Below are 26,519 nucleotides of genomic sequence, written 5' to 3'. Positions count from 1 at the left end.
GCTTTTTTAAAGAGGAAAACTTTCCTGTAGTATATCAGTCTGACCCCGCTAAGTAAGGTCAGTCCAGTACTGAAATATATATACACATGTGTATTTTGTGTTCATATGTGTATTTATGTGTTTATATGTGTGTGTGTATATATGTACAGTATCTCACAAAAGTGAGTACATCCCTCACATTTTTGTAAATATTTTATTATATCTTTTCATGTGACAACACTAAAGAAATGGCACTTTACTACAATGTAAAGTAGTGAGTGTACAGCCTGTATAACAGTGTAAAATTGCTGTCCCCTCAAAATAACACACAGCCATTAATGTCTAAACCGTTGGAAACAAAAGTGAGTACACCCCTAAGTGGAAATGTCCTAATTGGGCCCAAAGTGTCAATATTTTGTGTGGCCACCATTATTTTCTAGCACTGCCTTAACCAGAGCTTCACAGGTTGCCACTGGAGTCCTCTTCCACTCCTCCATGACGACATCACAGAGCTGGTGGATGTTAGAGACCTTGCTCTCCCCCACCTTCTGTTTGAGGATGCCCCACAGATGCTCAATAGGGTTTAGGTCTGGAGATATGCTTGGCCAGTCCGCCACCTTTACTCTCAGCTTCTTTAGCGAGGCAGTGGTGGTCTTGGAGGTGTGTTTGGGGTCGTTATCATTTTGGAATACTGCCCTGCGGCCCAGTCTCGGAAGGGAAGGGATCATGCTCTGCTTCATTATGTCATAGTAGATATTGGCATTCATGGTTCCCTCAATGATTTGTAGCTCCCCAGTGCCGGCAGCACTCATGCAGTCCCAGACCATGACACTCCCACCACCATGCTTGACTGTAGGCAAGACACACTTGTCTTTGTACTCCTCACCTGGTTGCTGCGACACACGCTTGACACCATCTGAACCAAATAAATTTATCTTGGTCTCATCAGACCACAGGACATGGTTCCAGTAATCCATGTCCTTAGTCTGCTTGTCTTCAGCAAACTGTTTACTGGCTTTCTTGTGCATCATCTTTAGAGGCTGCCTTCTGGGAAGACAGCCATGCAGACCAATTTGATGCAGTGTGCGGCGTATGGTCTGAGCACTGACAGGCTGACCCCCCACCCCTTCAACCTCTGCAGCAATGTTGGCAGCACTCAAACTTCTATTTCCCAAAGACAACCTCTGGATATGACGCTGAGCACGTGCACTCAACTTCTTTGGTCGACCATGGCGAGGCCTGTTCTAAATGGAACCTGTCCTGTGAAACCGCTGTATGGTCTTGCCCACTGTGCTGCAGCTTAGTTTCAGGGTCTTGGCAATCTTCTTATAGCCTAGGCCATCTTTATGTAGAGCAACAATTCATTTTTCAGATCCTCAGAGTTCTTTGCCATGAGATGCCATGATGAACTTCCAGTGACCAGTATGAGAGAGTGTGAGAGCGATAACACCAAAATTATAACACCTGCTCCCCATTCACACCTGAGACCTTGTAACACTAACGAGTCACATGACACAGGGGAGGGAAAATGGCTAATTGGGCCTAATTTGGACATTTCAACTTAGGGGTGTACTCACTTGTTGCCCACATTCTAGACATTAATGGCTGTGTGTTGAGTTATTTTGAGGGGACAGCAAATTTACACTGTTATACAGGCTGTACACTCTACTTTACATTGTAGCAAATTGTCATTTTGTTCAGTGTTGTCACATGAAAAGATATAATAAAATATTTACAAAAATGTGAGGGGTGTACGCACTTTTGTGAGATACTGTGTATATATATATATACATGTGTATTTATGTGTTTAGATGTGTATATATGTTGTAAAAATGGAGCAGATAAACTTTCTTGACACAGGGTTGCCATAACTTTCAATGTGTAAAAAACTGCAATATCTTTGAAGCGCAATAAAAAGTGTTACGCCTGTATTTATGTTCCACAGTGTAGAAGACGGGAAGTCGCCTGACCTGCCGTACGTGTATGTCAGCTCCACGGGGACTATCCGGAATTACAAACCGATGCAGGTGGTATCTGCGTGTAGCTTGGAGACTTACGCCTTCCCCTTTGATATACAGAACTGCAGTCTCACATTCAGTAGCTGTTTGCACACAGGTACAAATCTCTTCTGCTAATAACAAGACAACCACTGAATGATTCTGTCTGCAAGTGAACAAAGCAGAACAAATGTAAAGGGACATAAAACCCAAACGTTTGTGTTCATGATTCAGATGGAACAGACAGTTTTATACAACTTTCCAATGTACTTCTATTATCAAATTGTATTTGTTTTCTTTTTATCTTTTGTTGAAAAGCAGGAAGCTAAGTTCAGGAGTGTGCACGTGTCTGCACTGTATGGCAACGGTTTTGCAACAATGTTATGTTCAGCACTAGATGGCAGCACTATTTCCTGTCATGTAGTGCACCAGGCATGTGCACGCTACCTATCCAGATTTCTCATCAACAAATAACAACAACAGAATGAAGCAAATTTGACAATAGAGGTCATTTGGAAACTTTTATTAAATTGTATTCTCTATCTGAATAATGATAGAATTTTTTTTGGCTTTCATGTCCCTTTAAATATATTGCAATCTGGGCACTAAATATTTCTTTAGAAATGTGAAATAAATGTGCAAGTCCCAGGTTAGATTCTGATATATATTGGAATGATCTGCATTCTGTATATAGAGAAGTCTTTAAAGGAACATTCTTATCAGAATAAAAAGTGTTGCTAGAGAGACTTTTGTATTACAATATCCCTTTAGTTAGCGTGTATATAATACAACATATAACTATGTACTTTTACATTCTAATCCTTAGGAATCCATCAGATATTTGCCTACAGATAGAGACTAAGGGGCCCATTTATCAAGCTTTGTATGGAGTTTGAGGGCCCGTGTTTCTGGTGAGTATTCAGGCTCACCAGAAACACCAGACTAAAGACCGCTGCTCCATAACCTGTCGGTCTGCTCTGAGCGGACTAAAGACCGCTGCTCTATAACCTGTCAGTCTGCTCTGAGCGGACTAAAGACCGCTGCTCCATAACCTGTCGGTCAGCTCTGAGCGGACTAAAGACCACTGCTCCATAACCTGTCGGTCTGCTCTGAGCGGACTAAAGACCGCTGCTCCATAACCTGTCGGTCTGCTCTGAGTGGACTAAAGACCACTGCTCCATAACCTGTCGGTCTGCTCTGAGCGGACTAAAGACCGCTGCTCCATAACCTGTCGGTCTGCTCTGAGCGGACTAAAGACCGCTGCTCCATAACCTGTCGGTCTGCTCTGAGCGGACTAAAGACGGCTGCTCCATAACCTGTCGGTCTGCTCTGAGCGGACTAAAGACCGCTGCTCCATAACCTGTCGGTCTGCTCTGAGCGGACTAAAGACCGCTGCTCCATAACCTGTCGGTCTGCTCTGAGCGGACTAAAGACCGCTGCTCCATAACCTGTCGGTCTGCTCTGAGCGGACTAAAGACCGCTGCTCTATAACCTGTCGGTCTGCTCTGAGCGGACTAAAGACCGCTGCTCCATAACCTGTCGGTCAGCTCTGAGCGGACTAAAGACCGCTGCTCCATAACCTGTCGGTCTGCTCTGAGCGGACTAAAGACCGCTGCTCCATAACCTGTCGGTCTGCTCTGAGTGGACTAAAGACCACTGCTCCATAACCTGTCGGTCTGCTCTGAGCGGACTAAAGACCGCTGCTCCATAACCTGTCGGTCTGCTCTGAGCGGACTAAAGACCGCTGCTCCATAACCTGTCGGTCTGCTCTGAGCGGACTAAAGACCGCTGCTCCATAACCTGTCGGTCTGCTCTGAGCGGACTAAAGACCGCTGCTCCATAACCTGTCGGTCTGCTCTGAGCGAACTAAAGACCGCTGCTCCATAACCTGTCGGTCTGCTCTGAGCGGACTAAAGACCGCTGCTCCATAACCTGTCGGTCTGCTCTGAGCGGACTAAAGACCGCTGCTCCATAACCTGTCGGTCTGCTCTGAGCGGACTAAAGACCGCTGCTCCATAACCTGTCGGTCTGCTCTGAGCGGACTAAAGACCGCTGCTCCATAACCTGTCGGTCTGCTCTGAGCGGACTAAAGACCGCTGCTCCATAACCTGTCGGTCTGCTCTGAGCGGACTAAAGACCGCTGCTCCATAACCTGTCGGTCTGCTCTGAGCAGGCGGACAGACATCGCTGCAATTCAACCCAATCCAATACGATCGGGTTGATTGACACCCCCCTGCTAGCAGCCGATTGGCCGCGAATCTTCAGGGGGCGACGTTGCACCAGCAGTTCACAAGAGCTGCTGGTGCAATGCTGAATGCGGAGAGCGTATGCTGTCGGCATTTATCGATGTCTGACGGACATGATCCGCTAATCAGATCATGTCGGACAGACACATAATAAATAGGCCCCTTAGGGGCCAATTAATCAAGCTTTATATAGAGCTTGATGCCCCTGTTTGCGCGCGAGCGCTCGCCGGAAACAGAAATTATGAAGCAGTGGTCTAAAGGCTGCTGCTCCATAACTTGTCCGCCTGCTCTGAGGCCGCGGACAGAAATCAACCCAATCCTATATGATCAGGTTGATTGACACCCCATTCTAGCGGCCGATTGGCTGCAAATCTGCAGGGGGCGGCGTTGCACCAGCAGTTCACAAGAACTGCTTGTGCAATGATAAATGATGACAGCGTATGATACGTTATGATAAATCTACCCCTAACTGGTTTGTAGTTTCCTGTTCTTGATCTAGATCCTCTTTTTAAAGGTAATTTAAATAGTGAGTAGTTCTGGGCTTTATAAGAGTTATTTGTGAGGTTTGAGCTCTATGAGAGTTAATTGCTTTACCATTAAAACATTTATTATTATTAAGTTAAAATTCCTCAATCCCTTAGGAGACACAGGGCTAACTCCTAGGCAAATTGTGCAATGGAGGTGATATGAATAAACCGTCTAGAGATCAGTGATTTTGTATAGCAGCTCTGTGTTATATCTCTGTACAAATGAAAGCTGATTAGGATTAAATGCTGCAGAATGGAACTTGCTTACTGTTTCACATACAGGTTTATGTACTGAGGCAAACATACATAACACCTCATACACACACACATACACACACTCACATACATACGCACACACACTCACATACATACACACACACAAATACACACACTCACATACATACACACACTCACATACATACACATACACACACTCACATACATACACACACACAAATACACACACTCACATACATACACATACACACACTCACATACATACACACACACAAATACACACACTCACATACATACACATACACACACTCACATACATACACATACACACACTCACATACACACACTCACATACATACACATACATACGCACACACACTCACATACATACATACACACTCACATACATACACATACACACACTCACATACATACACACACACATACACAGACTCACATACATACGCACACACACTCACATACATACACACACACTCACATACATACACATACACACACTCACATACATACACACACACATACACAGACTCACATACATACGCACACACACTCACATACATACACACACACAAATACACACACTCACATACATACACATACACACACTCACATACATACACATACACACACTCACATACATACACATACACAGACTCACATACATACGCACACACACTCACATACATACATACACACAAATACACACACTCACATACACATACACACACATACATATGCACACACACTCACATACATACACATACACACACTCACATACATACACATACACACACTCACATACATACACACTCACATACATACACTCACATACATACTCATACACACACTTACATACATACACACACTCACTCACACACTCAAATACATACACACACTCACATACATACATACACACACTCACATACATAAACACACACACTCACATACACGCACTCATACCCATAAATATATACACACAAACACATATAAATATATACACACAAACACATATAAATATACACAGACTTGTATAAATATATATACATATATACACATATATACATATATACACACATATATAGCTATATACACACATATATACACACATACATTACATTTAAAGAATATTAGGCAAACTAAATAATGATAGTGCATTGGAAAGGTTTTTAACTATGCAGAATTAAATATTAATGGGCAATAAACATTTGAAGGTGCCCTAATGTCTCTGTGTCGATGGGAGCAGTAAATGTGTAATTATGAGTTCTGCTTGTTATAATATGTGTTGTTCAGTTCATGTAAAGCCTTATAAGTGGCAGAAACAAACAAAAAAATGCTGGGTGATTTTATGCTGTAACGTTTTGACAATGATACTGTGACAGTTCTGCTCATTGCTTGATTGACAGTTGTGCATGAATTAGAGATTAAATAACAGTGCTATGAGATATTTATGCACATACAGTATGCATTTTATTATCTTTTCAGTGAATGATCTGAATATTTCCATCTGGAGAAGTCAGGAGGAGATCAGTACAGACAAGAGCGTATTTTTGGACGACGGAGAGTGGGAGCTTCTGTCTGTCCCTTCCAGCTATGAAATTCTGCACACGCAGGGCGGCAGCTTTGCGCAGGTCCAGTTTAATGTAAGTGCGGCGACGTGAAAAAGACAAATGTCCCTAATGTCCTTAGATTTGTCTCAGCAGAGATAAAAATATTACTACCCCTCTTAAAGGGATAGCCCAAAAGCAAAAATGACAAGCTCTAAATCATAAGATAGGGAGAGTCCATGGCTTCATTCCTTACTGTTGGGAAATACAACACCTGGCCACCAGGAGGAGGCAAAGACATCCCAGCCAAAGGTTTAAATATCCCTCCCACTTCCTCATTACCCCAGTCATTCTTTGCCTTTCGTCACGTTAGGAGGTGGCAGAGAAGTGTCAGAAGATTTGCAGAGTCCTGAAAAAGAGTATCTGCCCTTCGAGATAGGACTGGAGTTTTAAGTAATCATGTCAACCTCTCAGTGAGAGTATTGATGAAAGTTAGAGTCTGGAGATGCAGGGAAAGTTTTTCTGTGAAACCATCCAGACTACTGCTAACAGCTCCTAAGCAATCAGTTTTGACGAGTTTCACTGCCTGCTTTCTCTCACTCAAGTCCATGTCAGGAGTGCTGATATAAGACTGTCACACTTGAGAGGCTGTGTTCTGTTCCACAGCATGGATCCTGGAGGTAAGATTGTTTCAATTTTTATACATAAAACTCTATAAGAGGGTCACAGTATGGCTCCTTTGTACCTTGATAGGATCCAAGGTTAATATCCTCTGAAGGGGGTTTACTGAACAGTTTGGGTTAATTAATCAGTGTATAAATTATTTACATGCTGCTTTGTGTGATTTTTTTCCTGGGCTCATAGACTGTGTGTTTTTGGCTTGAACAAACAGATTTCACTTTTAAGTTTCACTTTTGTTTTTGAAAGTGTTGCACAGCTCCTATTACTTGCTGTACTTGTAATAACAGAGGAAGTACTGTCTTGTACTCCATGTGACCGGGTTTGGTCTATGTTCATTTCCTTCATTCCAGCTGAGACTTGAACCTGAGGAGAGCGTTTCCTCTGTTAATTGTCTGGGTCTGTCAGGGTTTTTTCCCTGCTTTGTTTGCCATGTGCTGCTGGCAGCCATTTTACTCACCTCTTTTGCTGAGTCTGGTGCAGAGTGTGCTCATTTCCTGTACGCCCTCTTATGGCCAGACTGGTGTACATCATTCATGTGAGACAGGTTGCAGTCTCAGAATTGTGTTGTCATCATTATTATTTAATTGGCCTCTGTTCAGTATGCTTTGCCCTTCCGTTGTCTCAGACCTGTTTGTGAGTTCCAGTTCCTGTGTATTACCTGGCTGTCTGATGTCTCTTCTGGTTCCTGATCCCTGGATTGTTCCTGACTCTGCTGTTCTCCTTGTTCCTGATTCCGGCTCGTCTGACTACTCACTTTGGCTCCAGACTCGGCTCGTCTGAATATTTGGTTCAGCTCCTGACTCAGCTCGTCTGACTACCAGCTCTGGCTTTGACTCCTGGCTTGTTGTTTGACTTGTGGACTTTTTATTATTTTTTGTTATTAATAAAGGTGTGATTATTTTTGCACTTCTCGTCTCAGTCTGATTCCTGGCACCCTGACATTACCCAAGGGCCATGAATCCTGATGGTGCTAATAATCTACCTTTACCTACCATCATTTCCAGGATGGATGAACAGGATCACGGATTGGATCAATTTGCACTAGCCCTTCAAACCCTGCTGACTCGCACTTCACATTTGGACCAAAGTGTCCCGCAAGTTATGGCTGCTCCTGTTTCCGCTGCTGCACCTAGTCCTACCAGGAGCATGTCCGGTTCTGCACCTCTACCTCAGCGATATGGAGGCGATCCTATTCAGTGCAGAGGGTTTTTGAACCAGATGGGCATTTAATTTGAGATGTTACCTCAGGTGTTTCCTTCTGACAGAGCTAAGGTGGGATTTCTCATCTCGTTACTCTCAGACACAGCTCTTGCCTGGGCTAATCCCTTGTGGGAGACTAATAAACCTGGGATTTCAAATTACCCTGAATTTGTGGCCTCCTTTTGAAGGCTATTTGATGTTCTGGCTCGCTCCTCCTCTGCTGCTAAATGACTCATGTCCATTCAGCAAGGTACAAGATCTGTTGCTCAGTATGCCATTGAATTCCATAAACTTGCCGCAGAGGTAGGTTTTAACAATGAAGCCCTTGTTGCAGCCTTCTTTCATGGGCTCTCTGATGCGATTAAAGACAAAGTTGCTGCCAGAGATTTTCCAGAGGATCTTGAGGCATTGGTGTCTTTTTTGATCCTAATTGACATCAGACTCAGAGAGAGGCCTTCTTTCAAGGAGCGCTTGTGGAAGCCTCCTGTTCCGTTGTCTCCTACGTGTTCCCACCCATGCCTCCCTCTCCTCCCATGCTTCCTGGTCCAGAGTCACCAGGTACTGCTGAGCCGATGCAGTTGGGATTCACGCATCTCTCCGCGGTGGAGAGGGCCTTTAGGAGGAGGGAGGGGCTCTGCCTCTATTGTGGGTTACAGGGTCACCTTTTAAAGTCTTGTCCTACACGGCCGGGAAACGCTCGCACCTAAGGTCCTGTCGGGGGCAGGCTTTGGGTGGTTTATCCTAGTCCCCGGAAACACTAAAGGAGAAACCTTTGGTCACGGTTGTTCTTTCCTGAGTGGACTCCTCCATAGTCACCCAGGCTCTTGTTGACTCCGGTGCTGCGGGCTATTTCATTGACAGTGCTTTTGTCCAAAATTTGGTCCTGGTCTCCGCACTGTATTTCCACTTCGTCTTTGGAATCCAGTTAAAGTCTTGTGCACTTCTTCGGTATCTCAATTTCCAGAGGAGTACCAAGAGTTCCTAGACATTTTTGACAAGGTGCATGCCAGTACGTTGCCTCCTCACCAGTCTTACGATTGTGCCATAGACCTGATAAGATAATAGAGGGAGGGTGTAAATATGTGACACGTAAATCAAGAATGTTGGCTAACATTCTTTCCCCATCCATGCTACCTACAATTACTACAGGCAATTGGCTTACCCCTAGAAATGTTTTTTTCAATTGTGGAAGTAGGAAATGTACATCATGTTCATATGCCCTATTGGGTGATACCTTCAAATCCACGGGTGATGAAAAGTCTTTTAAAATTAAAGAGTACATAAATTGCAACACCTCGTTCGTGATATATTTACTCATGTGTAAACTTTGCAATATCAAGTATGTTGGTCAAACGACCAGACCTCTAAAAACAAGATTTTTGGAGCATCTGAGGTCAATTGGAAATGAGGATTCAGACACCCCAGTTGCCTTGCATTTTAAAAATGAACATAATGGGAATAATAAAAAATTACTAGGTTTTCAGGGCATACAACATGTGAAGAGACCCAAAAGGGGGGGAAATAGGCTTAAACTTCTAAGCCAGAAGGAAGTATATTGGATTTTCCAATTGAACACAAGGGTCCCGAAGGGACTAAATTCTGATTGGGATATTAAACTTTATGTAGATTAGTTGGGCTTTGGTTTGAGTGGAAAACATGCATGCATTTTCATTCTATTAGAAAATATTATGAAATGGAGTGTGTACCTTTTTTGGGAGTTTTGAATGCATTTTGTTACTCATGCCTAGCCACAAAGATATTCAAAATCTACATCTATAAATTATTGATCATAGTATTGATGGAGAAACTTGGGAAGTTTCTAGGTTTCCAAGAATTTAAATCAGTAATACTCCTTTCTTTAATAAGGTGATAGTTATAAATACCCTAAAAGTTATTTAGCCTTTTGCATTATGTATATTTACACTAGAGTAATAGCTTACAGTAGGAAAATGGTTATTTGTACTCAGTTCATAGGAAACAATTACAAGGCAGCTTTGGGTATTTAACTTTTTGAGTGATTTTGATTTAGCTATTAACTTGGGTCCTGCTGTCAAAAACAAAGTGATGTCCCATTTTTCAGTTAAACATAAAATCTAAATTTGAACTTTCAGTAAATGAAATTACATTTTATTCCACGCTCTGTATCTATGTAAATATGTTTATCTGTTAGGAACTGTATATATGTTGAATGTGATTGCCCTCCTTTTCTGTGATTCACCTGATCCAACAAATTGCACCTCTAATGGGGGAGTGGTTAATACCTTTATTAAGGATGAGTCTTCAGGTGTTGTTACAGGTCACTGAAGAAGTTACAACTATGAAACGCGTCTGCCATTGTAACCTTGCTGGCGTGTATGCCTTTTAGTGTATTTCTAATAAAGGAGCTTTTTATTTTTAAGCTACAGGACTGGCGGTACGTTATTTGATATTCACCCGCTTTTACCTACCCTTGTATGTGCGAGGATTTGGCTGTTCTAAAGTTGTTCTCTTAAGGGAAGAAGGTGAAGTTCCCTGTACATATCCCTTTCTGCACCAGTTGGACCGGAACCTTTGTTCTAGCTACAGCTCCCGTGGGGAGCGCTGAGGAGGTGAGACGGAGCGGTGCTGCAGAGGCAGTGAAGACACAGTACAGCGCGGCACATATAGGTGAATGGAATTGCCAACACACTGAGCGCTTGCTTACGGATTCTGGCATTCGATTGTGCCATAGACCTGCAACCCGGAGCCATTCCTCCTCGGGGCCGGGTTTACCCTGTCTGTTGTGGAGAATTGTGCTATGGAGGAGTATGTTGTCGATGCTCTGTCGTGGGGGATCATCCGCAAATCCTGCTCTCCTGCAGGGGCTGGCTTCTTCTTTGTGAAGGAAAAGGGTGGCGAGTTAAGACCATGCATCGATTATAGGGGTCTTAATCGTCTTACCATTAAGAATGCTTACCCTATTCCGCTCATTACGGAACTCTTTGACCGCCTCAAGGGAGCTACGATCTTTTCTAAACTTGATTTGAGAGGAGTGTACAATCTCGTTAGGATCAAGGAAGGCCACGAATGGAAAACAACATTTAACACCAGGAGTAAGCATTATGAATATCTTGTAATGCCCTTTGGCCTATGTAATGCTCCTGCTGTTTTCTAGGAATTTATTAATTATGTCCTACGAGATATGTGGTGTACTTGGACGACATCCTCATACACTCACCCACACTTGAGGCTCATCGTTCTGATGTTACACAGGTTCTTCAGAGACTATGTGAGAATGGCCTGTTTTGTAAACTAGAGAAATGTGAGTTCCATCAGACTCAAGTAACCTTCCTAGGTTATGTTATCTCCATTGCAGGGTTCTCTATGGATCCTGACAAGTTGTCTGCAGTTCTGCAGTGGCCTCGCCCAGTTGGTCTTCGGTCTATTCAACGTTTTTTGGGTTTCGCCAATTGCTATAGAAAGTTTTTTTTAAACTTTTCTTCCTTGGTCAAACCTATAACAGACATGACCCGTAAAGAGAACTATCCCCTCCATTGGTCACCTACTGCCATTAAGGCCTTTGATAGTCTTAAGACTGCCTTTGCTGTCGCTCCAGTTCTGGCTCATCCTAACCCTGTCCTGCCTTTCATTCTTGAGGTCGATGCGTCTGAGACTGGAGTAGGTGCCCTCTTGTCTTAACATCCTATGCCTGACGGTTCCTTGCATCCGTGCAGTTTATTCTCTAAGAAATTGTCTCCAGTGGAGTGCAATTATGAAATTGGCGACAGGGAATTACTGGCTATAATTTTGGCACTCAAGGAATGGAAGCATCTTCTCGAGGGTACTAGCGTACCAGTGCTCATTCTTACTGACCACAAATTTAACTCATCTATCTGAAGCAAAGCGCTTGTCGCCCCGAAAGGCCAGATGGGCACTATTTTTGTCTTGGTTTAATTATGTGATCTCCTACCTGCCTGGTAGTAAGAATGTTAAGGCTGATGCCCTCTCTCGACAATTTTCGCCTCTTTCCAAGGAGGAGTCTGTACCTACTCCAGTTATACCTCCTGACCATATTTTTGCTACCATACGTACTAATTTGACTTCTCCCTTGGGGGAGGAGATCCTGACTGCACAAACCAATGCACCTCTTGAGATACCTAGGGGTAAGTGTTTTGTTCCTGAGAATCTTCAAGCTAAACTTTTGCACACTTACTACTATCCTAATGCCGCAGGTCACCCAGGCAAGAACCAAATGATTTGGTCTGTCACTCGACAATTCTGGTGGCCAGGTCTTCGTTCTGATGTTGCTGCGTAGGTTGCCTCCTGCTCAGTTTGTGCACAGAATAAGACTCCTTGACGTCTTCCTGTGGGTCTTCTTCAGCCTATTGCTAATGGCTAGCATCCTTGGACACATCTTTCCATGGACTTCATTGTCGAGCTCCCTGTTTCCAATGGCAATACTGTTATCTTTATGGTGGTTGACCGTTTTTTCTAAAATGTCACATTGCATTCCCTTGAAGAAGCTGCCTACCGCTCAGGAGCTTGCTTCAATTTTTTCCCGGGAGGTCTTCTGTTTACATGGGTTACCCAAGGTGTAGAGTACCAACTTATTCTAGAGTGAAGAGCGTGGTTTTTCCTGGCACAGAGTTAAGGTTGCCAAGATCTTTTCTCCAGGATGGACTGGAGAAGGGCCTTTCTGCTAGTTCCCTGAGGGGACATATTTCGGCCCTTTCGGTTTTATTGCACAAAAGACTGGCTGAGCTTCCAGACGTGCAGTCCTTTGTTAAGGTTCTGATTAGGATCAGACCTGTGTTTAGATCTGGGGCTCCTCCTTGGAGCCTAAATCTTGTTCTTCGGGTTTTGCAACAGGTTCCGTTTGAGCCTCTGCATTCTGTTGACATTAAATTGTTATCTTTGAAGGTTCTCTTTTTATTGGCTATTGCCTCTGTGCGCAGAGTTTCTGAGATCTCTGCTTTGCAATGTGAGCCCCCTTATCTGATTTTTCATGCAGATAAGGCAGTTTTACGTACTAAATTAGGTTTTTTTCTTAAGGCTGTGTCAGATCGCAACATCAATCAGGAGATTGTGGTTCCTTCCTTGTGGCCTAATCCTTCTTCATCAAAGGAACGCTTACTTCACAATTTGGATGTGGTTCCCTCCACGAAGTTCTATCTTCAGGCTACTAAGGAGTTTAGACAATCTTCCTCTTTGTTTGTTGTCTATTCGGGGAAGCGTAAGAGGCAGAAGGCTACTTGGACTTTCCTATCTTTTTGGTTAAGGAGTGTCATCCGCTTAGCTTACGAGACAGCTGGACATCGTCCTTCTGAGAGGATAACGGCTCATTCCACTAGAGCAGTGGCTTCCTCTTGGACCTTTAAGAACGAGGCCTCTATGGATCAGATTTGTAAGGCGACTATGTGGTCCTCCTTACATACTTTTTCAAAATTTTACAAGTTTGATAGTTTTGCTTCGGCTGAAGCAGCTTCCGGGAGAAAAAAGTTTTGCAGGCTGCGGTGCCCTCAGAATAGGGTCCACCTCTTCCTTTTTGTTCCCTCCCGTTATTCATTCAGTGTCCTCTGGAGCTTGGGTATAGTTTTCCCAACAGTAAGGAATGAAGCTGTGGACTCTCCCTATCTTAGGAAGGAAAATATAATTTATGATTACCATATAAATTCCTTTCCTTCCGGATAGGGAGAGTCCACGGCCTCCGCCCATTTTTTTCTTGTCCATGGGCAGTCCCCTATTATTTATTTTAGTTTTCTGGCACCATTTATACCCTAATATTTCTCCTACTTTTCCTTGTTCCCTTGGCAAAATGACTGGGGTAATGAGGAAGTGGGAGGGATATTTAAGCCTTTGGCTGAGGTGTCTTTGCCTCCTCCTGGTGTCCATGTGTTGTATTTCCCAACAGTAAGGAATGAAGCCGTGGACTCTCCCTTTCCGTTAGAAATGGAATTTATCTGGTAAGCATAAATTATGTTTTTGCATCACATAGCCCAACTACGCAAAGCAGTTAACACATAGGTAAAGGAATGCTCAGAGCCCCAAGTACTGCAGTTCCTGGGCAGACCATGGTTGGTTAGTGACTCAGGAGCGCCAGTTGCATGACCCACCAATCACCAAGTGTTTCCTGCTTGGGGATTTCAGTGACTGGTTTTATCCCTTGTACCAACTGTAACAACCCAGGTTCCAACATCCAAAAAAAACCAGAAGCAACAAAGGCTAAATTTAGCCTGAAAACCATATATTGATGTATGTTTGGTTAAAATACATATAAGTATTTGTTCCTGTAAATTTATACTTCTGTGGGGGATTTTGTCAGATAGTTTAAAGATATTATCAAAATAGAAAAAAAAAAAATCTCACCATTTTTTTTTCTACCAAAAATTAAAACTTTATACGCATATGTTAAAATTCTTATATTTTACAGGTGCGATAACCATCTGAAGTTTAAATATACTGCAGTATGCTTTGCGCCTTTCCCCTAGTTTTGCCTTTTTTTTAGAACTGCTGAAGTCTTTGTAGAAAGCTATAGCAGAACTCTACTTTATTCTTTTTGCACTGTTTCATAGTGTTATTAGTTTTGTACTATCGCATTTATTACGTTCAGATGATTACAATATTGTCAGTAACAAAGGTGATAGGACATGTTTTTGAACTTCTGTACTTGATAATCAAATCTGTGTCCAAGTTGAGGCAGACAGCAATTAAGACTTTAATTGCCTTAATTTGATGCGTTCACAGTTAGATTTCAGTCTGTAAAGTTGCAAAACAATTCACACAATCATGCAGATTTTGTCTGATAAAAGTCCAATGAAAATATTTTCTGTATGATGTTTTAGCAATAGTCGCCTCTATCTAACACAATTTACCTACAGTAATGAAATAGACTGTTTGTGAGTACTAGAAAACATGATGTAGGTGTGAAATACAAATAGATTTCATGTCTATTAAAGCTGAAATTCCACAGCTCGTTAATTTGCACATGAGGCGTAGAGCCTCATTATCCTGAAACAGGAAACTGAATCTTGTATGGAATACACAGCAGCGCATGAAGTCATTCAGCGCCGGCACACACCATTACCTGTGAGAGGGATTGCACTGTATTATATGCATGAATGTGAGGTGGAGAGGCAGGTCCTGTAATGGCTCATGGAAACTGTAAGCTGCCTCTTGGGAAACAGACACTTGATTAGGATATAAAATATACAGACAAAATGCTACAGCACTCAGGCATTTAGCAAGGTGAATACAAAAGCTATATGTTTTGTTTTATACAGAGATGCCGGCAAATTGCAGTGTTGTATATAGAATGGTTTACTAAACCACTGAAACAAAGAGCTTGCAATCATTGTGTGGTGAGTGTTTTACATGAAGATAACCAGAAATGAGTAATGTGTATGGTTTCTGGTGGCAAACTGTCAAACAACATTAACTAAAACAGTTCCCACCCTATATTCATTAAGATATAAAGACATCTCTTGTGAGAGACATCTCATCACCTTGGGATGTACGGTAGTCTTCCCATCCTAGAGAATAAGTTATTTAGGGATAGGGATTTTTTTTAGTTTACAGAAAATCCAATTTGTATTTGGCCCTAAACCAAGAACTAATCCTGAGGAAACAAAATTACAAACCCTAGTCCTAAGCCAATAACTAACTATAGCCTTTAGAACTAGCCCATATCCAAGACTTAAATGTAGCCCAAAATCAATCTCTAACCTTATCCCGTAGCCAATAACTAACCGTAGCCCAAACCCAATCTTTAACCCTAGCCCCAAGCAAACAACTAAATCTACCCAAACCCAATCTCTAACCCTATCCCTAAGCCTAAAACTAAATGTAGCCCAAACCCAATCTCAAACCCTATCCCTAAGCCAAAAACTAAACCTAGCCCACACCCAATCTCTATCCCTAGCCCTAAACCAATAACTTAATCTACCTGAAACCCAATCTCTAACCCTATCCCTAAGCCAAAAACTAAACCAAGTCCAAACCCGATCTCTAACCCTATCCCTAAGCCAAAAACTAAACCTAGCCCAAACCCAATCTCTAACCCTAGCCCTAAACCAAGAACTAAACTTTCCCCAAACCCAATATCTAACCCTAGCCCTAAACCAAAAACTAAACCTAGCCCAATCCCAATCTCTAACTCCAACCCTATGCAAATAACTAACCATAGCCCAAGCCCTAACTCTGAGCCAAGAACTAACTTTAGCTGAAGCACTAACCCTAAACCAATACCTTACCATAGCCTAAGCCCTAACCCTAAGTCAAGAACTAACCATAGCACAAACTGAAGCCCTAACCCTTGCTCAAATTCATTTAAATTCTAACCTAGCCAAGAATTAACCTAGTACTAACAACTAACCCTATAGTAAATCCAAACATTAATCCTAGCCCTAAGCCAATAATTAACTCTAGTATAAGACCTAGCCCTAACTGTAACTCTAGCTATTACTCTTGACATAACTTAAGCTCTAACACTAACTTCCACCCTAACCCTGCTCATAGCCCTAGTCTTCACCCTAACTCGCCACTAACCATAACCATAGCCTTAACCCAAGTCTTTAATATAACCCCGTCATCAACCATACCCATAGCCCTAACCTTAGGCCTCATTCTAACCCGGTCACTAACTATACCCATAGCCCTAAACCTAGCCTTCACCCTAACCCTGTCATTAACCATACTCATACCCCCCTATCCCTAGTCTTCACCCTAACCCCTTCACTAACCATACCCATAGCCTTAGCCTTCACCCTAACCCCACCACTAACCATACCCATAACCCTAGCCTTCACTCTAACCCCATCACTAACCATACCCATAGCCCTAGCCTTCACTCTAACCCCATCACTAACCATACCCATAGCCTTAACCCAAGTCTTCAATATAACCCCGTCATCAACCATACCCATAGCCCTAACCTTAGCCCTCATTCTAACCCGGTCACTAACCATACCCATAGCCCTAACCCTAGCCTTTACTCTAACCCTGTCACTAACCATACCCATAGCCCTAACCCTATCCTTCACTCTATACAAAAACACAAAAGGGCAAACGAGTAAGCTCAACCTTTCATTATTATCACAATCTAAGAAAAGATTATATATGGATATGCTGCCTGGTAGAACATTATTCAAAAAACAAGTATAAAGAGAAGTGGTTATACCGGTATAAGGTATAGCCAGAAAGACCATGAATTCCTGGTCTTGCTGGCTATACCTTATACCGGTATAACCACTTCTCTTTATACTTGTTTTTTGTCTATCCTTCACTCTAACCCCATCACTAACCATACCGATAGCCGAAACCTAGCCTTCATCCTAACCCCGTCACTAACCATGCCCATAGCCCTAGCCCTAACCCTAGCCTTCACCCTAACCCTGTCACAAACCATACCCATAGCCCTAACCCTAGCCTTCACTCTAACCCATCACTTACCATACCCATAGCCCAAACCTTAGCCTTCACCCTAGCCCTGTCACTAACCATACCCATAGCCCTAACCCTAGCCTTCACTCTAGCCCATAACTAACCATACCCATAGCCATAACCCTAGCCTTTACCCTAACCCTATCATTAACCATACCCATAGCCCTAACCCTAGCCTTCACCCTAACCCTGTCATTAACCATACTTATACCCTCCTAGCCATAGTCTTCACCCTACCCCTTCACTAACCATACCCATAGCCCTAGCCTTCACCCTAACCCCACCACTAACCATACCCATAACCCTAGCCTTCACTCTAACCCCATTACTAACCATACCCATAGCCCTAGCCTTCACTCTAACCCCATCACTAACCATACCCATAGCCCTAGCCTTCACCCTAACCCCTTCACTAACCATAGCCCTAGCCTTCACCCTAACCCATTCACTAACCATACCCATAGCCCTAGTCTTCACCCTAACACCTTCGCTAACCATGCCCATAGCCCTAGCCTTCACCCTAACCCATTCACTAACCATACCCATAGCCCTAGCCATCACCCTAACCCCTTCACTAACCATACCCATAGCCCTAGCCTTCACCCTAACCCCTTTACTAACCATACCCATAACCCTAGCCTTCATCCTAACCCCTTCACTAACCATGCTCATAGCCCTAGCCTTCACTCTAACCCCTTCACTAACCATACCCATAGCCCTAGCCTTCACCCTAACCCCTTCACTAACCATACCCATAGCCCTAGCCTTCACCCTAACCCCTTCACTAACCATACCCATAGCCCTAGCCTTCACCCTAACCCCTTCACTAACCATACCCATAGCCCTAGCCTTCACCCTAACCCCTTCACTAACCATACCCATAGCCCTAGCCTTCACCCTAACCCTGTCACTAACCATAGACCTAGCCTTCACCCTAATCCCTTCACTAACCATACCCATAGCCCTAGCCTTCACCCTAACCCTGTCACTAACCATAGACCTAGCCTTCATCCTAATCCCTTCACTAGCCATACCCATAGCCCTAAACCTAGACCACAGCTGGGATAAAGATGGAGCTCTGCCGCCATCATCTTGGTTGAGTACCATCTTGGGATTAGTGTTAGGTTTTTTTTGTTTTGTATATTTGGGTGTTTTTCTTTTTTCTTTTAAGATTGTGGATTTTTTCCCCTCTGGGTAGAAAAAGAGCAGTACCCTGCCAAATGCCCTTTTCAGAGAACTTTTTAGATAGTTTTTTGGGGGGTTAATGATAGAAGCTGTAAGTTTTTTTTTCCTCACAAAAACAGCTTAATCACTTTAGGGCAATGTCCTACAAAAGGCAGTTTAAGGTATGTTTGTTAATTTTTGTAATCATACGCCTAGATTTAGAGTTCTGCGTTAGGGTTAAAAAGCAGCGTTAAGGGGTCTTAACGCTGCTTTTTAACGCCCGCTGGTATTTAGAGTCAGGCAGGAAAGAGTCTACCGCTCACTTTCTTTCCGCGACTCGAGGCTACCGCAAATCCCCTTACGTCAATTGCATATCCTATCTTTTCTAAGGGATTTGCTGGTATTACGAGTCTTGGAAGAAGTGAGTGCTAGAGCCTCTACAGACAAGACTCCAACCGCAAAAAAAGTCAGTAGTTAAGAGCTTTATGGGCTAACGCGGGAACATAAAGCTCTTCACTACTGTGCTATAAAGTACACTAATACCCATAAACTACCTATGAACCCCTAAACCGAGGCCCCCACATCACAAACCCTATAATTAAATTTTTTAACCCCGAATCTTCCGACCGGACATCGCCGCCACCTACATTATCCCTATGAACCCCTAATCTGCTGCCCCTAACATAGTCGACACCTATATTATATTTATTACACCCTAATCTGCCCCCCCAACGTCGCCGCCACCTACCTACACTTATTAACCCCTAATATGCCGACCGGACATCGCTGCTACTATAATAAATGTATTAATCCCTAAACTAACGCACTCCCGCCTCACAAACACTATAATACATTTTATTAACCCCTAATCTGCCCTCCCTAACATTGCCGCCACCTACCTACAATTATTAACCCCTAATCTGCCGCCCCCAACGTCACTGCTACTATAATAAAGTTATTAACCCCTAAACCTAAGTCTAACCCTAACCCCCCTAAATTAAATATAATTTAAATAAATCTAAATAAATTTACTATAATTAAAGAAATTATTCCTATTTAAAACTAAATACTTACCTATAAAATAAACCCTAATATAGCTACAATATAACTAATAAATACATTGTAGCTATTTTAGGATTTATATTTATTTTACAGGCAACTTTGTATTTATTTTAACTAGGTACAATAGCTATTAAATAGTTAATAACTATTTAATAGCTACCTAGTTAAAAAAATTACAAAATTACCTGTAAAATAAATCCTAACCTAAGTTACAAATACACCTAACACTACACTATCATTAAACTAATTAAATAAGTTACCTACAATTATGTAAACTAAAATACAATTAAATAAACTAAACTATAATACAAAAAAACCACACTAAATTACAGAAAGTAAAAAAAAAATTACAATAAGTTTAAACTAATTACACCTAATCTAAGCCCCCTAATAAAATAAAAAAGCCCCCCAAAATAATAAAATGCCCTACCCTATACTAAATTACAAAGTAATCAGCTCTTTTACCAGCCCTTAAAAGGGCTTTTTGCGGGGCATTGCCCCAACGTAATCAGCTCTTTTACCTGTAAATAAAAATACAATAACCCCCCAACATTACAACCCACCACCCACATACCCCTACTCTAAAACCAACCCGATCCCCCCTTAAAAAAACCTAACACTACCTGGAGCCGTGTTCACCCAGCTGGGCACCGATGGGCCAGAAGTGGACATCCAGAGTGGCAGAAGCCTTCATCCGATCGGAGCAGAAGAGGTCCTCCAAGTGGCAGATGTCTTCATCCAAGAGGCATCTTCAATCTTCAATCAACCGGAGCGGAGCCATCTTGAATCCATCCGACGCGGAGCCATCCTCTTCTTATGATGTCCTAAGGCCGAATGAAGGTTCCTTTAAATGACGTCATCCAAGATGGCATCCCTCAAAATTCCGATTGGCTGATAGGATTCTATCAGCCAATCGGAATTAAGGTAGGAAAAATCTGATTGGCTGATGCAATCAGCCAATCAGATTGAAGTTCAATCCAATTGGCTGATCCAATCAGCCAATCGGATTGACCTCGCATTCTATTGGCTGATCGGAACCGCCAATAGAATGCGAGGTCAATCCGAATGGCTGATTGGATCAGCCCATCGGATTGAACTTCAAAAAATCAGATTTTTCCTACATTAATTCCGATTGGCTGATAGAATCCTATAAGCCAATCTCAATTCGAGGGACGCCATCTTGGATGACGTCATTTAAAGGAACCTTCATTCAGCCTTAGGACATCGTAAGAAGAGGATGGCTCCGCGTCGGAGGGATTCAAGATGGCTCCGCTCCGGTTGATTGAAGATTGAAGATTCCGCTTGGATGAAGACATCTGTCGCTTTGAGGACCTCTTCTGCCCCGATCGGATGAAGACTTCTGCAGCTCCGGTTGTCCACTTCTGGCCCATCGGTGCCTGGCTGGGTGAACACGGCTCCAGGTAGGGTGATCTTCAGGGGGGGTAGTGTTAGGTTTTTTTAAGGAGGGATCGGGTGGGTTTAGAGTAGGGGTATGTGGGTGGTGGGTTGTAATGTTGGAGTGAGGTATTGTATTTTTTTTTACAGGTTAAAGAGCTGATTACTTTGGGGCAATGCCCCGCAAAAAGCCCTTTTAAGGGCTGGTAAAAGAGCTGATTACTTTGTAATTTAGGATAGGGTAGGGCATTTTATTATTTTGGGGGGCTTTTTTATTTTATTAGGGGGCTTAGATTAGGTGTAATTATTTTAAACTTATTGTAATTTTTTTTTATTTTCTGTAATTTAGTGTTTGTTTTTTTTTGTATTATAGTTTAGTTTATTTAATTGCATTTTAGTTTACATAATTGTAGGTAATTTATTTAATTAGTTTAATTATAGTGTAGTGTTAGATGTATTTGTAACTTAGGTTAGGATTTATTTTACAGGTAATTTTGTAATTATTTTAACTAGGTAGCTATTAAATAGTTATTAACTATTTAATAGCTATTGTACCTAGTTAAAATAAATACAAAGTTGCCTGTAAAATAAATATAAATCCTAAAATAGCTACACTGTAACTTTTAGTTATATTGTAGCTATATTAGTGTTTATTTTATAGGTAAGTATTTAGTTTTAAATAGGAATAATTTATTTAATTATAGTAAATTTATTTAGATTTATTTAAATTATATTTAATTTAGGGGGGTGTTAGGGTTAGGGTTAGACTTAGGTTTAGGGGTTAATAACTTTATTATAGTAGCTGCGACGTTGGGGGCGGCAGATTAGGGGTTAATAATTGTAGATAGGTGGCGGCGATGTTAGGGAGGGCAGATTAGGGGTCAGTAAAATTTATTTTAGTGTTTGCGAGGCGGGAGTGCGGCGGTTTAGGGGTTAATACATTTATTATAGTGGTGGCGATGTCCAGTTGGCAGATTAGGGGTTAATAAGTGTAGGTAGGTGGAGGCGACGTTGGGGGGGCAAATTAGGGGGTAATAAATATAATATAGGTGTTGGCGATGTTAGGGGCAGCAGATTAGTGGTTAATAAGTGTAAGGTTAAGGGTGTTTAGACTCGGGGTTCATGTTAGGGTGTTAGGTGTAGACTTAGAGAGTGTTTCCCCATAGGAAATAATGGGCCTGCGTTGGGAGCTGAACGCTGCTTTTTTGCAGGTGTTAGTTTTTTTTTCAGCCAGCTCAGCCCCATTGTATCCTATGGGGAAATCGTGGATGAGCACGTTTTTCCAGCTTACCGCTACCGTAAGCAACGCTGGTATTGAGGGTTGAAGTGGAGCTAAATTATGCTCAACGCTCCCTTTTCTGAGGCTAACGCAGCCATTCAGACAACTCGTAATACCAGCATTGTCTTAAGGGTGCGCTGGAAAAAAAAAGGCTCCTTAGCACCTCGGGTCTTTACCAACAAAACTCTAAATCTAGGCGTCTGTTTTTTTAAGTAATGTAAGTTTTTTTTTTAATACTAATGGTAATACGTTTGTTTGTTTTTAATAGTAATGGTAATAAGTTTGTTTTTTAAAAAAGGTAAGATTAGATTTTTTTTTACTTTCACAGGTAAGTTTTTATTTTTTTAATGGTAGGTGTTTCTTTTTTGTTGGTAAAGGTAGGGTTAGTTTTTTTTGGGTTAACTTAGGGGTTGTTAGGTTAGGGGGTTTAGATGTTAGTGATTTACTTTGCGTTGGGGGGCTAGTGGTTTAGGAGTTAATAGTGTAGAAGCTTAATTGCGGTGGGGTGTGTGGCCGTTTAGGGGTTAATAGTGTAAAAGCTTGCTTTGCATTGGGGGGCTAGTGGTTTAGGAGTTAATAGTGTAGAAGCTTAATTGCAGTGGGATGTGTGGCCATTTAGGGGTTAATAGTGTAAAAAGGTAGTCTGCAATGTGGGGTTTTGCAGTTTAGGGGTTAATAGTGTAATTTAGTGCAAACAAATTCACAGTAATTAAAAAAAAACGCCACTTTTAATATGGATTAGAGCGTACAGAATACCTTGATCTCGTGATCACGTTTATGCTCCTCTCGCTAACGATAGAGCTCCACTTATAATCTGGATATAAATGTTTTATATACGCACAGTATATCAGCAATTAAGTGGCGCATTACAAAATATCTGCATAAAAAAATAAAAATTTTAGGATCATTTAAAACTGTCATTTTGTTTGCAACATTTGCATTATTTTGCAGTCCAGGGCAATATCCCTTGTAAAGCCTCTTGAGTACGTTTCTAGCCACTTATTGACAGCTATAGATGTGCAGATTCGCGGCCAATCGGCTGCTAGCAGGGGGTGTTAATAAACCTGATCGTATCCGATTGGGTTGATTCCTGTCCGCCGCCTCAGAGCAGGCGGACAGGTTATATAAACACTGGGCATCAAGCTCCGTACGGAGCTTCATAAATAGACCCCTCTGTATAATAAATAAAAGCGTCACAGCGCTGCTTTTGCACATAATAATGCTGGTGTGAATGTAGCAATACAATCTTTCTATATTATTATTCAAATAAAGAATTGGATCCCAGGCATTTCTCATAAGTGATTGAAAGAGCCAGGACCCACCTTATAAGGCTCTCGCCTGGCCAAGTGCGCAAACGATCCTGGCAAGGCCAGTTAGGCGCATGTAATACAGAGAGATAAATGACCATTCTGGTACCAAGCTCTCTCATGCAGCAGTGATTGCTACTTTAATGGCAAAATCATTATCATTGCGAGAGCGGCTCACAAATGAGCAGAGGGTGAAATAAGGAAGGGGTGGGGGAGGTGGATTATGTGCTGAATAAATGAGAGCTTCCGAAATTCATAGCATCATAAAAAGAACCTTATCAAGGGAAGCAGCAGAAGGTTAGACGAGCAGTAGAGCAATTAGCCAAACACCGTAGGGCTTCTATTTCATCTTGTGTGTACCCTCAATCTACAAATTCCCAATTAGATTTATTTCTTTCATTATCATCAACGGGAATTCACAGCAATAGTGTACATAACAAATCCGGCCCTTAAAGGGGCAGTCTGCCAACAAAAAGTCAGCTCAAAACTCTCAATATGAAACTATTAGCGTTTAAGCTTCTTAAAGGGACATTCCATTCTAAATTTAAAGGGTCATTAAAGTCCATTTTCACACATTTTCCACTGCATTTCAATAAATCTACATGCAAATTAAATAATCTATTTTGACTGTAAAGCATGCATTGTTCTGCAGCTACAAGACACACCTCTTGAAATGACCCTTGAAGGCTGTCTATCTTACTACCATTGCAGTAGACAAATAAAAAAGAGTTCCTGACAAACAGCAAATCGCTGTGTAGCATTTAGGAGTGTCATGGTTCTGCAATATATGGAATGCACTCCAGCCTTTCTACAATTTTCAGAATTAAAGGAACAGTCAAAACTAAAATTGTTATTGTTTAAAAAGATAGATAACGCCTTTACTACCCATTCACCAGCTTTTCACAAAAAACATTGTTATTTTAATATACTTTATAACCTTTAAACTTCTACATTTCTGCCTGTTTTTAAGCTACTAAAGACAGCCTCTCATCACATGCTTTTTTATTTGCTTTTCACAACTGGAGACTGCTAGTTCATGTGAGCCATATAGATAACATTGTGCTCACGCCCGAGCACTAATTGGCTAAAATGCAAGTCAATAGATAATAAATAAAAAGTCATGTGATCAGGGGGCTGTCAATAGAGGCTTAGATACAAGGTAATCACAGAGGTAAAAAGTGCATTAAAGGGACACTAAACCTAAAAAAAATTCTTTCATGATTCAGATAGAGCATTGAATTTTAAGCAACTTTCTAATTTACTCCTATTATCAATTTTTCTTTGTTCTCTTGCTTTCTATATTTGAAAAAGAAGGCATCTAAGCTAAGGAGCCAGATTGGACAGTGCTTGTTTATTGGTGCTGTCCAGTCAGCAAGGACAACCCAGGTTTTGAACCAAAAATGGGCCAACTTCTAAACTTACATTCTTGCTTTTCAAATAAAGATAGCAAGAGAATGTAAAAAAATGATAATGGGAGTAAATTAGAAAATTGCTTAAAATTGCTGCTCTATCTGAATCATGAAAGAAAAAAATTGGGTTCAGTGTCCCTTTAATATAGCTGTGTTGGTTTTGCAAAACTAGGGAATGGGTAATTAAGGGATTATCTATCTTTTAAAACAATACAAATTCATTTGTAGACTGTCCCTTTAAGTTACAGAAAAATCAGGCCAAATCAATGCGCAGCGATATCAATTAAATGTCATAATTAATTTACCTTACAGTAATCACATTACTTCTAAGTTGAACAGTAGGGCATTTGCTCTTGTGTAAAATTAAAAACTAACACCGAGATTACGAGTTTTGCTGTAACAGGGGTGCGTTGCTAACGAGCATTTTTTTTTCAACGCTCACTTAAGACAATGCTGGTATTATGTTTTTTTTTAAACCCGGCGTTAGCCGCAAAAAGGTGAGCGTAGAGCAAAATTTAGCTCCACATCTCACCTCAATACCAGCGTTGCTTACAGTAGCGGTGAGCTGGCAAAACGTGCTCGTGCACGATTTCTCCTAGGAATCAATGGGGCAGATCGGGCTGAAAAAAACCTAACACCTGCAAAAAAGCAGCGTTCAGCTCCTAACGCAGCCCCATTGCTTCCTATGGGGAAACAAAAGTTATGTCTACACCTAACACCCTAACATGAACCCCGAGTCTAAACACCCCTAATCTTACACTTATTAACCCCTAATCTGCTGCCCCCGACATCGTCGCCACCTACATTATATTATTAACCCCTAATCTGCCTCTCCGGACACCGCCGCCACCTACATTATACTTATGAACCCCTAATCTGCTGCCCCCAACATCGCCTACACCTACATTATATTTATTAACCCCTAATTTGCCGCCCCCATCGTCGCCGCTACTATATTAAATTTATTAACCCCTAAACCTAAGTCTAACCCTAACACCCCCTAACGTTTATAATTTAAATAAATCTAAAGAAAATAACTACAATTAAATAAATTAATACTATTTAAAACTAAATA

General features: G+C 41.8%; 1 protein-coding gene across 4 annotated transcripts in view; it reads left to right on the top strand.

Annotated features, from left to right (window-relative positions):
• The window catches only part of HTR3B (5-hydroxytryptamine receptor 3B), a 232,076-nt gene that overhangs the window by 157,884 nt on the left and 47,673 nt on the right, over positions 1–26,519 (top strand). For all 4 annotated transcript variants that reach the window (XM_053690120.1, XM_053690119.1, XM_053690121.1 and 1 more), the window contains 2 exons: positions 1,925–2,094; positions 6,490–6,647. In XM_053690120.1, coding sequence (XP_053546095.1) covers positions 1,925–2,094; positions 6,490–6,647 — 328 coding nt within the window. The remainder of the gene's footprint in view (positions 1–1,924; positions 2,095–6,489; positions 6,648–26,519) is intronic.

The sequence above is a fragment of the Bombina bombina genome, chromosome 8 (assembly GCF_027579735.1).
Source record: "Bombina bombina isolate aBomBom1 chromosome 8, aBomBom1.pri, whole genome shotgun sequence".
NCBI classification, from domain to species: Eukaryota; Metazoa; Chordata; class Amphibia; order Anura; family Bombinatoridae; genus Bombina; species Bombina bombina.
This window is presented reverse-complemented; position numbering and strand designations above follow the sequence as displayed.